This window comes from Corvus brachyrhynchos, unplaced genomic scaffold, assembly GCF_000691975.1.
Source record: "Corvus brachyrhynchos isolate BGI_N302 unplaced genomic scaffold, ASM69197v1 scaffold279, whole genome shotgun sequence".
Lineage (NCBI taxonomy): Eukaryota > Metazoa > Chordata > Aves > Passeriformes > Corvidae > Corvus > Corvus brachyrhynchos.
The window spans coordinates 5,424,643-5,442,469 of NW_008246060.1; the positions used below are offsets into that span (position 1 = coordinate 5,424,643).

Below are 17,827 nucleotides of genomic sequence, written 5' to 3' on the forward strand. Positions count from 1 at the left end.
TGGATATTGCTTGGTCTTTTGGTACAAACATAACAACCATTCTTCCATGGCACTGTTTCTTTATTTTCCTGACTCCCCATGGATGCTTTGCTAGGAAGATACTTTGCTGTTGATATAAACAAACGGCGGCCAGAAGCAGAACAGAGGAAATCACTCTGACTTTGCAAATGAAATTCAAGCCAGCCGTAACACACACCAGTGCTGAATCGCTATCCTGAATTCCCTTCCTCATCTGCTATGCCACAGCTGAAGATTTATCCACCCAAAGGTTTGATTCTTGCTGATGGATGAGGTAGGGTTCTGGGAAGGTGCCAGGGAAGGCCATGGAACAGGTAACTTTGAGTGACATCGTGCAGTGCTTACAGGACAACAAAGCTCGTGAAGAGTCTGGAGCGTAAGTCCTGTGAGGAGCATCTGAGGGAGCCACAAGTGTTTAGCCTGGAGAAAAAGAGGCTCAGGGGAGACTTCTCTCTTCCTACAAATACCTGAAAGTAGGTTGTAGCCACGTGGGGGTCCATCTCTTTTACCAGGTAACAAGTAATAGGACAAGGGGAAATGGCCTCAAGTTGCATGAGGGGAGGTTTAGACTGGATATTGGGAAAAATCTCTTCACTGAAAGGGTCATCAAGCCCTGGACCAGGTTGCCTAGGGAAGCAGTGGAGTAAGTGGAGTCACCATGCCTGGAGATATTTAAAAGACAGGTAGACATGGCACTTAGGGACATGGTTAATATTTGGACTTTATGATCTTAAGGATCTTTTCCAATCTAAATGATTCAATGAAGTGGGGACTGTCAATAGTTCCTGACCCCACAAGACATTCCAAATTGATGAACTCAACTGTTGTCTCCAAATAGTGTTACAGTAGCTGTTTCCATTTAGTGCTCTCCCATCACAGGGAATAATCAATGAAATTATTGCAAGGGATGTCCCAGCTCAATTTTTGTCTGTTTCTTGAAGCCTTCTGTGATTCCCCCGTACAGCTTTGTAAGAAAGAGTCTATTTGAGTCTTGGTTACTAAACCAAGAGACACTAAAACAAAATATCCAGTATTTAAAAGGATCTCTGTAGGACTCAACGTTCCCCAGTAGTGAGACTAATCCTATTTACTCAATTCGTACACAAAAAATAATGCATTATTTCCACTTAAACAAATGCTATAATAAGATGATGAATATTAAATCACTCTCCAATAGAACTCAGACATTCAGATTACATTGGTAATGGGCTCTGACTCTGAAAAATCCAAACTTTGAAGCATTTTTTCCTCTGCTTTTTATTTAACTTTTACAGTCCAATGATGCATTATCTTCTAAAATGATTGAAATAACTCCCAGGGCACCAGATCCAAACGTTAAATACATCAGAAGGTAAATGCAGAAGGCATAAAAGGCCCACACAGCACAATTGAATAAAGAGCAAAACTCTGCCCCCTTTGCACTTCTCTGGCTGGGAGGAGAAATTTGTGTGGCTGTGGACAGCTAGCTAGACATTAAAAACAATTTGGACAGGGTGCTGAAGAAAGCCAGCAAACCCACAAAAAGGTTTAGCCATAAGAAAAATAAATAAATAAAACACAGGATCTTAAGAAATGTGAGAAGGAGAAGGAATGGGATTTCTGTCTCAGTAAGGAAAACGGAACCGTGACGGGAAGCCACGTCAACTCTAAACTGGGTAAAACAAACAAGAAACAATCTCCAAACAGGAAAGAACCCAAAGGAGTCCTGTCCATAGCGGCATCGGAAAGATTACTGGGGGAACTGGGCAAAGGCACAAAGGAGCAGAGGAAATAGGTTTCCTTGATTCTGTATATGGACTCATGTACACATTTACACACAAGTATATACACATGCATATATATAAATACACACGCTCCTTTACTATTTTTCTTGAAATTCATACATAAATATTTATCTATATATCTATAGTTCTGTATCTAAATCTATCTATATACGTGTGTGTTTGCATATTTATATATACACATACATGAATCCTCTCCCCTACCCTACTGCTTTCATGAAAGCCAAGAGGGACTGGGAACTTATTGAAAGCTCATTGCAAATTGAGATATGTGAATATATTTTCTCAGAATGATACCACTGCCTGAAGCCCTGCATATATCCTCCAGGACAAACTTCTACTTCTTTCTGTTCAATTTCCAGCTATGCTTTTATCGAACAATTTCTAAATGGATGCATAAACATTCAGTCCCCAGCAAACGTGAACTAAAGAGACTCCTTCTGGAACGCATTCCTCAAACTCCCTGCTCAGGTACACCAAATCACCCTGACATTTCTCCTCATCCTTTTCACACACCTGAACAAACTGCTTAGCTTCGTGCCATGGGTCAAAAATCAAGAGATTCAAACTACCATTGGTCAAGGAAAGAAAGTCAAGAACTTAGGACCTTCTGCAGATGACATCTACAATTTTCAAAGACCTCTCTGCCCAAAATTAATTAATTTGCACCCTCCGGTTCAAGGCTGCTGAACTCTGTCCTTTCTTTAGACAGCATGTGCTGCATTATTCTGTTTCAGAATATAAAGGGGGGAAAAACAGAATCACCAATAGCCACTAGTTTCTGCAAAGTTGAGCCTGAAGACTGGTCACTAAAATGAAACAATGAGTTGAAAAAGAGACAGTTAAGAATGAACAGTGAGGGCTTTTAGGACTAGAATAATGACCACTTTTGACCAGATAACTGAGCCGAAAAAGTGGTGGAAAACTGCTTCTAATAAAGCCTTTCATTTCTATTTTTCATGAGCATCCACCCAGATAGAGACTTCTGAAATCTTTTAAGATACCAAGTGATTTTAAAAATATCTATTTTGAATCCAGAGTGCAAACCTTCTGTTCTGAAAGTGTCAGTCAGGAGATTTTGAATTTTTCAAAAGAACTTGCATCACCTCTTTGCAAAACATTTTTCAAACTATTTGAAAGGTCAGAATTATTTCTTGAACTTGCCTTGAATTTATGAGCAAGACCAGATGCCTGAAACTGTCCAAACTCTTGGTCCAGAGATCTCTGACTGGTTTTGCTACCACTGAACTTACAGGTAAGCTGTGATAGTACACATTGAGAATAAAGGCTGTACCATAACTGCAAGATCATTTGTGTATCACACCAGGCATTGTCCTGGAAGCATTTAATAGCTTTTATGGGAAATAACCTCTGTCCATGCTTCCATACCATGCTAGGAATTATCAGGGGGTTAGAGAGGGGGAAATCTTACTGCTGCTATTAGCACACTCACATACCTTAAAAATCAAAGCACTAAAAGTAATGTATAAGTAATAACTTGAAGTGAAATTTACTTTCTTTAATTACATTTGGTGTTATATACTGTGATGCACTACTAAATAAAAAGAAATACTATAAGAAATGTCAAAAATCCATGCTTAATTTAGGTAGACCAATTACTTTAAGTGCTGCTACAGTCAGAAAAGTGATTCAAGGATAAGTATGGAAACACACAGTGCCATTTCTTCAATAGCTTCCAGATCAAATTCAATGTAAAAGTCAAAAGGTCAATTTTTTTTCTCTATCCCGTGGTATCACAAACTCCCTGTTAGACTTTGAGGACTTGGCTGAATTCTTTCTTTCCTGGCATTCTCTGCAGCTGCAATGATGATCATACATTAAAAGACACAATCTTTTTACAGGAAAGGCTCCGTTTTTTCCAGGTAGGTTTTATATTAGTCTGGAAACTAGACATCCGGTATGCAGTTATGCCTGAACAGATAGGTAGTGCAGAAACTGTGCAGAATAAATACTCTGAGGATTGTGTTCCTTGTTGGGTGAAAAGGTGCTTAGCCCAAGTCTATTCCTGCCCTTTATCATCTCATACAACAGCACCAATGCAGAGATGCCCAAGGATTCCCTCCCTAAGTGATTGCTGTTGCAGATTGATGACCCTAAAGAAGTTATATTTCTCTGCAGCTGGCTGCTTAAAATCTATATATCTTAATATTCAAACAGCAATCTCATTTAAGCTTCTCTGCAACAGTTCCAGCTGGGATGCACCAACCAATTGGAAAAAAACCAGGTATTTTTAATAACACATTATCACACAGCACACACAGAAAAAGTCAGACGCTTCCTGGTCATGTCAGGTGTGCTGAATGGGCACCTACCTGTAGATACAAAAATGCTACCAGCAAGGATTTTCTTGCTATTTTCTAAGCCCATGAGAGATTTTTCTCTCTCACAGAAGGGGTAGCAGAGTTATGTAAACAACCAAACCACCTGCAGCCTTGAAAAGTCTTGTTTATGGTACAGTAGAAAAAATATTTTGACAATGGATGTTTTAGGATTTTAGCCAATCACCCCCAACGGGTGGCTGATCCTTGTCCAATTACACTATGAAGAAAAAAGTCTATAAAAGAGTTTGTAAAATAATTAAATAAACCAATCTTGCTGCACAATTCCTGCCTGCTGGATCTTCTCTCCTCCTCCTCCCTACAGCTGCGGGACACGGTGATATACCCTAGGGCCTAGGACTGTGGTAATACCTACCAATACATGTGCAGTTGGCTCAACACCTCAGGTGCCAGATTACCTCTATTTACATTAAGCAAGGTGTGCTCACTGGAAATATGGCAGCCCCAGCAATGCAGAAGTCATTGTCTGACAGCTGAAATCATGACACAGAAAGCAGAAAATAACTTATGTTATAAACAGACCCGGATAAAACAAAACTTGAAGTAGGTAAGGTGAAAGTGGCTGATGCGCTCTGCATTGCTTCTTTTTTATTGTGACAGCCAGTGCTTCACATCACAAGTGATTTGCAGTGTTCCATGGGGACCATGGAAATGCATGCATTTCCCAATTTTCATTACAATATTCCTCTGCAAATTAAATAACTGCAGAAGTAGAAGCCTGCACAAAGGGATCTTGACAAAAGACAGAACATTCCAGGATCAATACCTTGTTGTAAAATTATTAATAGCACAATTCCTGTAATTTACAATCAGGGCTGAGGCCCTTGGCAGGCAGGACTCAGAAATAAAACTGCCACATAACTGCTGTGGGAAGCACAACTTCCCACAAAACCAGTCATATCGAAAATTAAGTTCTTTCCACGTAGCAAGATTGATCAAGTAACATTCAAAGTTAATGCAGCATCAATGAAAAAGAACAGACCTCTAATCTTAAAAGAAAAAAAAAAAAATCAAAATAATTTGGAAAGCAATAAATTGTGGCTTTGGGGTTTTTCCCCTGTAGGAATCATTCTCTCTACATACAGGTTTGGAAAGTCAAGTGTTCTTAAAAAGCTTCTTCTGTATAAAACTGTTATGCAACACTTTTCTTCAGCAGACAACACTCACTTATTGACACCAAAACCTAAGAATAAAACATTGCAGCTACTTTTCACAGGTGTAATACTATTTTCATTGACAAAGTGGACTAAAACCACCCCTTTTTTATCTTACATTTTGTAATATGGATATGCAGACATGTGTGAAGGAAGGCAGAGAGACCTAATCTAACTACAGAGATAAAAAGTGTTTTTCAGTAGTAACGTGATCTAGTGAAAACATAGCTATTACTCACATTTCTCTTCAGAAATATGACTTAATATTCCTAATTGTTTTCATTTTCACATCCAGCCTCCAAAACCCTTCTCAAATCCATCCTCTAACCACGCATCTGTTTATTTGCTCACCCTAGAAGCACAGTTTCAACTGTTTATTTCCCAACCTCATCTTCTGGTGGGTGGCACCCACTGCTTTTAACTTATAGTCATTTTACAGCTTGGTAAGATTCTTTATGAAACTTGCCCCACTACCAATTTTTCTGTCAGAAAATTTGATTACTGATGCTTCTACATCCAGAAGGTCAGCAAAATAAAACATTAAACTTCCCAACAGGCCTGTACACATTGTTGCAATATAAGTAGAGACACAAAAGATGCTCTTGTAGATGAAAACGCAATTCAAAACACATCAGCAGAGTTGAAGCTTTTTAGGATGACACCAACAGATCTGAATTCTGTTGCAAGTTCTTTTACAGCTGTGTAGACCTGGTTCCACAGAACACCATTTGAGAGCCATGGACAAACTTAGGGTCAGCTTGATTTTTTTCCCCAAAAAATGAATGTCAATGTCAGCAACAGAAACCTCCCAGTGTGGTCAACGGGGAGCAAGTTTCTGTGCACCTTCTGAAATTACACACAAACCACAAATGAGAGAAGTGGGAAAACAAGGGTTAAATCATGAAGATGCAGTATCTGTATGAACTCCTATCTTTTCTTATCTAAGTACAGGAGAACTGAATGGATAATTATCAACCAACGTTTCTCCTGTTGGTACAGCTCAGTAGGAGAACAGAGAATCATTGAGGAGAGTTTGAGTGCTGCAACTCTCAAGTCTGAGGTCTTTAAAAGGTCACTAGTCCAGAACCAAGCCATTATCCATTCACCATGAGTGACAAAATCTAAGAGCTGGTTTCACATTTGGGTGGAATGCCACAGTTTGCATCCTGCTTCTACAACTTCCACTTAGCCAACTTTTGACTAAAACTTCCACATCTCTTCAGTAGAATCTCTCAATTTCTTGTTGTAGACTTTAACACATTTTATTGTAAAGGACCATATCCTTTCACTGAAGTTGTGCATACATTTTTATCTGTCATTTCAGTGTAAAACAAGGCATTTTTTATTGCAACCACAAGAATATTACGGGCTTGTTAGGCTGTTCAGAAACTATTCTGTGTTTCTAACAGCCAAGTCCAGTGCTGAAATTATAATTCAAAATGTATGTCAGAGAAGGGACAAGTAATAACTTTAATAAATAATTTCCAGCTTCAATCTAACACAGCCTTGCTATAAACATGGGACATCTTTAAATTGGGCAATGCTATTTTGTCTTCAGAAAATCTGACAGTTTCCACAATGAGGACACCAAAGGCTTTTAGAGATCAAAAAATGAATAAATTAAAACACTACTCAAAGAAATGGTACAACTTTCAGAGATCACGTAGAGAAGTACCACTTATTACAGAAAACCACAAAAGCCCAGTGCTGGAAACTCTCTGTAATCACAAACACATCACCTCCCTCATCAGGGAACTCCTGCCCATTTAGCAGGGAGGTGCAGCTGGAGAAGCAGGAGCAGGGCTCTGTGGGAGCTCCATGATGAGGAAAGAGCCATGCCCTGGGAGCCAGGCATCTGTTTTGGAGCTCAGCATGCAATATCCTGGGAACTGGGTTATTTATCCTCTACTCACTGATCCCTGCCCAGAGCTGGCAAGGTTCAGTTGGCTTCTTGATGGAATCCCCTCCCACTCAATTCTTGTGAAAAAAGTTATTCTAGTGGAATTAGCCTAAGATGGATGGCGCATCCATGAGGAAAGGAGACCAAACACCACAGGGGCAGCTGCAGCACATAGCACACTCTCCACTGGAAGAAGCAGAATTGCCTGTGGCAATTTTCCATAACCTTACCATCTTACTGATACAGCCTGTGCTAAATGGAAGAGATAAATCTGATCATAACTGAATTTAGAGGTATGTGAATTAAGGGTTTCAGAATTTGCTGCTGAGATGTTAAGCCTTTGCAAAAAAAAAAAAAAAATAAAAAAGAAGGCAAAGAAACACAGATGCATCGCTGGAATAAGGGATACCATAGTTCAGTAAGCAGGATGGCTAGCAGGGAAAATAGGCAATAGCAGTTTACACACAGAGCATCTGGGGTGTTTCTAAGACAGCCTAATAAGATTATTTTTTTCTCTTTCATTCTTGACATAACTGTTAGAATAATTTTGACTCTTTAAACCTAATCCCCTGCTAAAGAGCAACTATCTCATCACTACCCCAAGGCCACCAAAAGAAAACCTACCACATACCTTGTGACTTCTGCTTTCAAAGCATTCACTGTTCAAGCATTACCTAGGACAGTAATTACAGGGCAGTTTATTTGCTGGGTTACTAGATTTTTGAGTCTACAGATTAGCTCTACAAGCATCATAGAAGTCTTCTCATGCTTAAAACAATTCTATGTCATTAAAAGGAGGTTAGAGTCTCAGTTGATTTCTTACTTAAAACCATCCTCATCATCTTCAATGGTCCTGTTAAAGAAACAGCAAGTAACTATCTAGCAATTGAGAACAGAAATCTGCACCCAAAACTTTCAGAACTCTTTTAAACTCAGGATTGTTGTTTTTTCCTTTGTTGGATTTTGGGGATTTTTAAACCAGGACTAACCAAACTTCAAAAACAAAGATGCTGTTTCTCTCTGACTTGCCACTGAAAATCTGATAGTATATGAGGAGAATGCAAATAAAGATTTTTTTTGCAATGGTGGAAGACTGTATAAAATCTAAACTATATGCAAAGACACACATAAGATTATTTTTCCTACTGTGATTTAACCTTAAGTTTCCTATTTTTATATTCTGTTCATGGTAAATCACCACATCAAAAGATTATGCATCACATTTTAAAGCAAAAGTGTTAGCAGGGTTTTAAAACATACCACAGAAAATTTATTTTCCCTATTACAGATCCTATATCCTAAGACAAGAGTGCTGAACGTACCACAAGTTAAACACATGGAACAGTGTTCATATCTGCTGAGCAGGAGTGGGGGGGAGGGGGATATAAAATAAATATACACAGTGCCCTTTCCCTCTGAGAGCCTAGCACAGTGAGAGATTTGGGGTTTTATTATTATTTACACCTATCATCAGTTACCAAATTTGCTTGGGCAGAGACTCCTTTCCCTCAAGTTTCAGCCCAAAGTAAGAATTTTGCTGAAGGAAATGCGTGAGATTTAGTAAAAATGCTGGGTCTACCTTTTGGTTTAATGCCAGGAAGTAGATCACTGTGAAATTTAGTCCAGATACAGAACAGTGTGAGGAAGCATGCGAAAAAAGTAATAGTTACTGTGAAAATTAATTTTTAATGAGAACAGTACTCGGCTTTGATAGAAAGAATTTTCTGGAACAGGTAGAGACCATGTTGAACTTCCTTACACACCTGTGTGACCCCTGCCGATCAATGTCAACACTTGATTAATATTTTACTGAGAAAGTGTGAGACGATTCAAACTTTGTCTGTCTCGGTAGGTGTTGCTAAGCAACTTTGCACCTTGTCTGAGAACGAATCTTCACAGCAACCTTTCCTTCAAGCCAAAGACCCGCATCCACTTGAAACACTTTCTCCTTTGCGAGTGCAAAACCCAGCAAGCCATATTCCACCCTTCCCTTGCTATTTCCCTCCCCACCTCCTGGCTGAGAAGAAATGAATGGAACAGAGTCTGAAACGCTGTCCTTTGCTTACCGTAATCACTGTCGTAGAAGACAATGAACTTCTGCCAGCGCAGCTCGGTGACCAGCTTGAGCATGACGTCGTTGAGGCGCACGGGCGGGCGCGCGGCCAGCGTGTACTCCTCGTCCTCCAGGCTGGGGTTGAGCTGGCAGGCTGTGCGTGGGGAGCCGCCCGTGCTGCGCTGCACGAACAGGTGCGGGATGTGCATGGCGTCCGTCAGCGACTGCAGCGCGTTGGCCGACGCGCAGCCCGTGGACGTCACCAAGGCTAAGATCCCCAGGGTCATCAGGTCGCAGGCTGGGGAAGACAAGATGTAAAGCAGGGTTTGAACGAGCTCACCAATTCCTTTGGCCAACCTAGATGCTAAGGAGGGAACGAGGCAGGTTTTGCCCTTGCCATCAACACAGGGCTGAAATGATTTGTATTACACTATCAGCTGAAGCCTTTCAGAGGTAGGTCCTGTACCTTTACAGTAGGAGACAATATCTGCAATCTTTCCTGATATGCCAAAGTTGAGGACAGATAACGTAGCTACTCTCAGTCCTTGAGACAGCAGCTGATGTGGATGGAGATTATGGCCCTTGCTTCAGGTCATTCCTGGTGCACACAGGAACTGAATTCCCATTTTTTAGAACTCACTTCACTGCTTTAACCCCTTAGTCCTTGTTGGGTACATTGGATGAAGATTTCGGACAATAAAAAGCAACTTCCATCCCAAGGATTCGCCTCATACAGCAGAGTTTTGAAGGACTTTTTAAATTGATAAGAAAACATTCACTGGGTGTCTCAGAGCAATGCAGAAACAACAAAGGCATTCTTTAGAACCAAGACAACTCATGAATAACTAAACAATTATTAGCAACACTATAGCTGTCCTTAAAAAGATCTGGAAAAGCACGTACCATTTAAAAACACAGCATATACGTTTGACCCCATCTGTTTTGAGAATCAAGCATTATTCTCATGCTGAGTTCAAAACACAGAGTGTGGAGAGGCCTGGGCAGCCCACTCTGCTGCTCAGGACATCCCACATGGCGTGTTCTTCCCAGGACTTCTCCAGATAAGACAACCTCATATTCAGCTGGAGTTAGAAAATGTTTCCAGCCAGGGCTCTCAGCAGCTATTCAGTCAGTAGTGGTGAGAAGACTATGTAAGACTATAAGGCAGCCAGTGATGGAAGGTTTTACTAACCCTCATGAGTAAGGGGAAGCAAAGTCGGCCCTGGGAGCTCAGCACAGGAGACACTCATAGGTTAGGATGGCACCATTCCTGAGGGTCCCCCAGGGGCACTTAGAATTGCCTGCTCTGCCTTTGAAGAGGGCTGGGGGCAAGTTCAGGGCTTCGGCAGCTGTTTCAGACCCCAACCAGTACCTGCCCAAGCACAGCCTGCCCACAGGAAACCCATGGCTCTGCTCCCCCAGCACAGAGACCCAGCATAGCAAAGCCAGACAGCAGGGGACTGGAGATGCTCCACAGCCCTGTGCAGTCTGCATGAGCTCATTAATAGTGCAGAAACAGAAGAGCCTCTGGGGTGCAATTCAGAGCCCCCTGGGACAGCAGGGAGCTGAGCAGGACATTCAGCTTGCAGCTGGAGAGGGGAGGCTGCCCGTGCTGGTGCTTCTCCCCGCAGGGAGGGTGCACGGGCTGCGGGACTGCCAGCACCGTGTCAGGGCTGGTGGCAGCAGGTGACCTGCAGCCACACTGCCACTGCCCTGCTGCCTCAGCTGCAGGGGAAATGCTCCGGCCAAAGGCAGAAAAGAGAACACAATCTATTGAAAGCATTTCTCCTCCTCAAAACACTTTCAAGTATATCTCCACTTTCAGAGGCCAGAAAGTCAAAGGAAGTAGGTTACGAATAATTAATAGTAATTAACAGTTAAGTATCAATTAATATTAATTACATAAAGCCTCCATAGTTAAATACATAACTGTTTCTCACACAACGGCTCCACCAAAAATCTTCTTAGACCAGACAGAAAATAGATATATTTCACTTTGATATGGGATAACAGAAAGAAAATGTTTGATCTTCTCTAGGCACAGAATGTTCAACATGTATCCTGATGCAACAAAGATGAAGAGCTTTTAAAATTATTTCCTTGATAGTCTTTACAATAAACATATGTCAGCTGCATTATCTAAATTTACTCTGTGTTGATTATAGTTATGTGAAATTGTTCTTTGTTTTTCCTGAGAGCTGACCTGATTTAACAGCAGGAAGGCATTATATTTGCCAAATGGGAGACCCAGGTTTGGGAACAGATTTGATTTCCCAGGCTTCTTGCCAGAGAAAACTGAACATGTCATACAGGTAATTTATTTAGTCACAGCAGGGGAGGGAACAGAGAAGTGAGAACAGAGGGAGAGAACAGCAGAGCTGAGCCATAAACCCCTGCAGAGATCACCAGCCAGCAAGCTTTGCTGTCACCAAGGGTAAGAGCAGCAAGCCACACGGGGCTGTAGCAGGAATAATTTACTTGCAAAGCAGACAGAAGGAGACGAAAAACAAAGCCCTTTCTGATGGGAGGCTGCATTTGGAGAGCCACTTACTTGTGCAATACAGAGCTGATCGCCAGTTGTGTAACAAGAAAAACCTTCATTCAGTGGTTGACACTAATCAAAAGCTGCTGCTTATTAGCAGCAGAAAGACCAGAGAGGCGACAGATCATGGCAAATGGGCCCCCTTATCTCCCAGCACAGCCCACCAAACACAGCAGAAATATCTCAGCAAAGACCATTTCAGTTGAGGCATTTTCCCAGTGTTTCATCGTTTGTGTCCATGGGTTAGATTGAAGAATTAGTCAATATGCTTCCACATTCTGATATTTTTGTCGATTGATTATGTTCTGCCTGAAAGCATATGCTACTTAGTAAGTGTTTTCTCCTCTTGCCTCTCTGTTTTGAGATAGCAGGCAATAAAAACTGGGATGACTAAGGAAAAAAAAGGTTTCATGTTTTCTGAATTGCTTTCTTTAGTCGGATTACAGAACGTGAAACAGAACATGTCATTTCTAATAGAAGACTTTCATTATACAAAAATACAATGGATTCCAAGTAGTTCAACCTCTCCACAATTATTGCACTGAAGGGTGAGAATAAGCTTTGAGCACATAAAGGAGGAAAGTATTACTTTTTACATGAGTAACACAATGGGGAACAACAACATAACAGACTCCATTAAAAAACTCATTAGCTCTTAAGGCATCTCAAAATTCCTTATCAAGGGAACATTCAAGGCTTACACAATCTCAAGAGAAAACTCTGGTGGACCACTTTTTTTTTTTAGGATTCCCCCCACATTCCTACAATTTCTTGCACAAAAAACTAACCTTAGAAAAATGTATAATTTTCTGTTTAACTTCACACTAGCTATGGATTTGCAGCAACAGTCAAATATCACTGACTCTGTAACTGAGTAAACCACTAATTCTGTCTATCAGTTGCAGTTTCATAAACATTCAAAAGAGCATGCGATCTTTGCATAGAAATTTCAGAACCCTGATCTTGATTTTCTTGGAGCTGGATACATTTGATTTGAAATGCTTTGGTCCACATCAGACTACTAACGTAAGGGAAAGGGGAATCAAAACACCTTGAGAACTTCAGTGATCTTCAACTACTATTGTTATGGTTATATATATTTAATATTGTTGTAACTAAAATGCTACCATATTTATTTATCTTGCAGATGTATTTATTTAGATAGGCTTCAAGAAATAATCCTTTTAAAGTATTTGTTCCACAGATGAAAAGACACAAATGTTCTGGTAATCCTGCCCCAGATTTGACTGCTACTTGAACAGCAACAGTTAGTAGTTTACTGTACTGAATTATTTCATCACCAAACTTTGTTTTAAAAAGATACCAACATCGTACAAATCATACAGTAAGAAGTGTGCAGTCTAGCATGATGAAAACATGAACAACATCATCATACCTAAAGAATAAATCTTCATTAATCTATTTGAGCCAATTAAATCATGTCACGGTGCTTGTTCAGTGTTGGCCTCCATGAACAGACCACCTCTCAAGCTTATTCTTGGATTTCATTGAAGTTTCCTAAATTATTGATTAACCCAGTTCACAATGTTTCGGTGAAGTATCTCCCCTAACCTATTCTTTTGAAGTCTGTTTTCAGAAACTCCCCTTTACACATCTGCTTGACATTCTACATCTTGAACTGTTATTTCTGTCACAGTGTTTCACAAGACACTGCTTTCTTCTCCATCTATTGCCTCTAATTTGACTCTCACTTCATAGCAATACATACAAAACTCTCTCATTCTGTGACCCACATCTCTAACTCCAGACACATTCCATTAAGACCAAAGTTAAGCCTGGAAAAGAAGCTATTAATTTGCAGACTGAGTCTTATCCATACAAGCTTTTTCATCAGTGGGACTCTTCATGGTACACGAGACAATGCAAGATTTCTACTTTGCTGCAATCATGCTTCAGGTCTTGCATTTCTACCACTGCTTCCTGTACTTCCTATTTCTGAAGACAGGTGCAGATGGGAAAGTCCTGATTTGGCACATTCTTCATGGGGATATTTGCATTAAGAGCTTTATCTCAGATCTCTGTAATTAAATCCCTCTCTCTCCAAACCACTGGGAATTAAAATACTCCAAGAGAAACTGCTATCTTGCTCCTGGCAATGTGACAACGTGACCATCTCTCAGTCTCCCTTTCAGTGATTTCCTGTTATCAGAAAAGGGTAGAAACTTGCTCCTTTGTTTTCTCCATTATCAATAGAGCAGCTACCAGTGTAATTTCAGCTCTAACAATACATCCTCCTACTGGCATTCACACTGCCTCTTCAAACTTCAGTGTCTTTCTGTCTCTCACTTCTGGGCATCACCATCCTACCCACTCTGGACACCCTCGCATATTTAATAAATCCTCTTCAAGTTTTTAGTTGAACTTTTTTTCTTCTTTTTCAGTTTGACTAATCCTTAGGAACTCTTTACTGCACTGCAAATAGACAATTATCCAAATCACAAATGACTTGCATTTCAAAAATATTCACCATCTGAAAATTGAGAGGCTGCTGCCTTCCTGCTTGGAAAGATTTTCAAAGGAAGGAAGATAACTTCAGACATGCTGTATTACTCTGCAATGAAGTGATTAACTAAGTTGGCACTTAAGTGTCTGTGATTAGGTTTGAAAGCCACCTTCCTCCTGAGACTCACATTATTTATCTTTGAAAACCAGTAGGGGAAAAAAATTATCACTAAAACAGAAATCCAGAGAACACAGCAGATTCTGGGGAAAAAACCCTATTTTTGGGAACCTAAATCCTAATATTCCATGAGATTATCAAGGCCTGCAATATCATTTGCTGAGAGTGCATAGTTAGATCTACCAACTAAACTAGCAAGCAGATGCAGAATGTCATGTGCTATATACAAATGAACTATTATTTGTGGGTACTAAATTTAATAAGCAGTTTGGTTCATTAGCCTATTCATACATATAAACAGAGATACATGTAAAATTTTGGGGTGAAACACTAGAACAACCAAGAGTTAGGAGATAAAAATATAGCAGTTCAGAAAATTGTGTCTTGAATCAAGATGTAAGGCCTGTGGGAAACACACCCACAGAGGTGTTCTCAAATTAAATGGAAAAAGTCCTTCTGGGAGGTTTGTTGGAGCACTGAAATGAGATAGAAAAGACAATGATGCAAGGAGAAAGACTGCATCCACCAAGCAATATTTCAAACTCAAGAGGATGACGATACAATTCTTTCAGGTAAAGCCAAAATAACACAAACCACAGAAGTGTTTTCACACATATCTAAGCTAAACCTGAATGTTTCTGCTGTAGTACATGAGAAACTTCCATGAAGTCGAAGCACAAGCCCACAGCTAATTCAGTCATACAGAAAAATGGCATAAGACTATTAGCTATCTATGTTTTACTCCTCTTTAGGCCTCAAAAGGCCTTTAAAATTTTATGCTTTTGTGCAAAACCAGCTGATCAGGCAGAAAAAAATTATAGAATAATCTCATTTATATCACTGGGAATGCTTCTATTAAAAATATTGATCTATACAAAGACTCCTATTATTGGTTTATTAAGAACAACGTTAAAATTAGTTATCTAAGCACTCACTGAACCCCTAAATGGGGTTTCCTGAAGAGCCATTTATTTCTTGCTTCACATTTTATGATGTTTCTCAATCTTCAGCTTCTTTCTTTAACTGAGAAAGGCAATTCATAATGAATTTGCATCATTTGCACTTAATGACATGCTATGCAGTTGTTCTTCCTTTGGATACTCAGCAATAAATATATTTTTGTTTCATTTCTGTAGGCTTTTACTTACTTTTATGTTCTATACTATAACACTATGTTTCTACAAATAAAGAATTTATTATTTTTACTATGAGATCTACATGAAGCTATAGTTAGTTGTCACATAAAGACTGATAATACAGAGAAAAGATAACAAAGGTAGACAGCAAAAATCTTTTATGTAGCACTTTTATTGCTGTACCACCTTATATGTAGTGAAGATGGATATTTCCTACTCCATTATCAAAACAAAGTGCATCTTAGAACAAGAAAGAAAATTCACAATTTCTCCTCTGTGGTTTGATTAAGAAAAAAAAAAAAAAAAAAAAAAAAAAAAAAAAAAAAAAATCAAGCCAACCAAAACCCCAAAGTACCTCAACTTAGATGTGTACATTTTTTGGATAAAATATTTGAAAACAATAAATATTCCCTCCCTCCTCCTCTTCTGTATCTGAGAAAGGGCAGGACAGAGGTGTGCCAGCCCATTCATGCATTAGTGTGTGTACATAAGAGTTCACATAATCACTATGTCAGAATATCTCTGGCAAAGCAGCATCTAAAAAACACCTCAAAAGCAAGGAAAGCATGAGATTTTGACATGTTTACCAAAAACACTGGGAAAAATCACTTCTAAAGGTCATCCCCCAATTTTTGGGCAGTGTTTTTATTGTTTTCCCATTATTCAAGGAGGAGGAATAAGGGAATAAGCTGCTGGGGTGAGCAGCTGGCTCCATCCCTCTGGCCACTGCTCAGGGCACTAACAGGGGCCTCGTCACTGCTCAATGACATCAACTGCTCAGGAGAAGCCGTTTTTAGCTCTTCCACTTCCTTTCAACTCTTATGTTTTATGACCTGATGTCTTGTGGGCCAATTCTCAGCATGTATAAACTCTGAGAGCTCCCCTAACATTTCCAGAAGTGTCCTTTACATCTACATAATTGCCACTGTGCCTTGTTTGCTCCATCACCCCCTTGGTTCAGCATTTTCAGTTCACTGTCATTGCTGGCTGGCACACACACAGACAACTTTTGGTACGAAGGCTGCAAAATGCTTTCACTTTATAGGACCTATAATGAACACCAAAACTGCATAAATCCTTTCCCTAGCATGCACATTGACTGCAACAATTGGAGACTTAAAGCAATATCCCTGGAAAGACAAACCAAAAAGCCACTTCAGTGCATGACAGCATTCTTTGTGTCAGTACTAACCCACTAAACCATTAACCGCCATCCTTGAAAAATTAACCAGGAGCAGGAAGAGAAGCAGTCTAGACCACTCTTGTGTTTGCATTTAGGCAAACAAAGAAATTATTCCAAAATGGTAAGTAACATACAACAGAGAATAAAAACAGTGATCAAAACTAGAGTTGTGGCTTTCATTTAATTTATGGGAGTGTATTAATAACTCCCTTCACTCTTTGATGGTCAAAATAAAACACCAAGCACAAGTAACACTGCTCTACTGACAACGCAGTTTAGTTTCTGCACAACTGAGTGATGCCATCAAGTGGTCAACAAATGCACCAGTTGTTTTCCAAGTAAGGTTTTTGGGTTAATCTTCAATGCACATGCTACATTTTGTGTGGAAAAGCTACTGCCATGAAACCAGCAAAAAGCACATTCCACTGATAAAAGTGCATCAATTGAGAGCACTAGTGACAGTTAAGAGCTGGCCTTGTTTTTCCAAAAGACAGCTCTGATAGTGCTCTCTAGCTCCTCCTAAGAAGGTAAGAGTCCCTGAGAGCACAACAGCTTTAGAACTGCTTTACGGTTGATTTTTGCTATTGGTTTTGCAGTTGGGTAGATCTGGAAGAGCACACCAGGAAAGACTGCATTATGTAGCTATTAAAAGTATTTTAAAATTCTTTAAAAATTTACAAAAAACAATTTAGCATTATGAGTAGTTAAAGATGTGCAACATCCCAGAATTCAAACCTCTTCTAGTCTTTCTCAATGAATAATAAAAAGATCCTTAAAGCAACTAAATAGAACTTTGATGGTACATAAATTCTGCAGAATAACTGTACTTCTGTTTTCTCAACAAAACGTAACTCCAATTGTGAAGATTTTCTCTCAGAATTTTAGTTTGGCATGATGTTTAAAAATGTGAATAAGCGTTTCTGCTAATTTTGAATAGTGTATGGGTTCTACAGAACTACCCATTAATCACAATGGCATCAATACTATTTTAAGGCACTAGGTGGAACTGAATCAGCTTTGAGTTTTTTTTCTTTTTTCCCTTCAGCACTAGTTCTGAGG

General features: G+C 39.7%; 1 protein-coding gene across 1 annotated transcript in view; it reads right to left on the reverse strand.

The window, feature by feature from the left end:
* GRID1 (glutamate ionotropic receptor delta type subunit 1) overlaps positions 1-17,827 on the reverse strand; it is a 513,295-nt gene that overhangs the window by 306,080 nt on the left and 189,388 nt on the right. Inside the window, 1 exon segment of the mRNA XM_017746337.1 lies at positions 9,280-9,564. Coding sequence (XP_017601826.1) covers positions 9,280-9,564 — 285 coding nt within the window.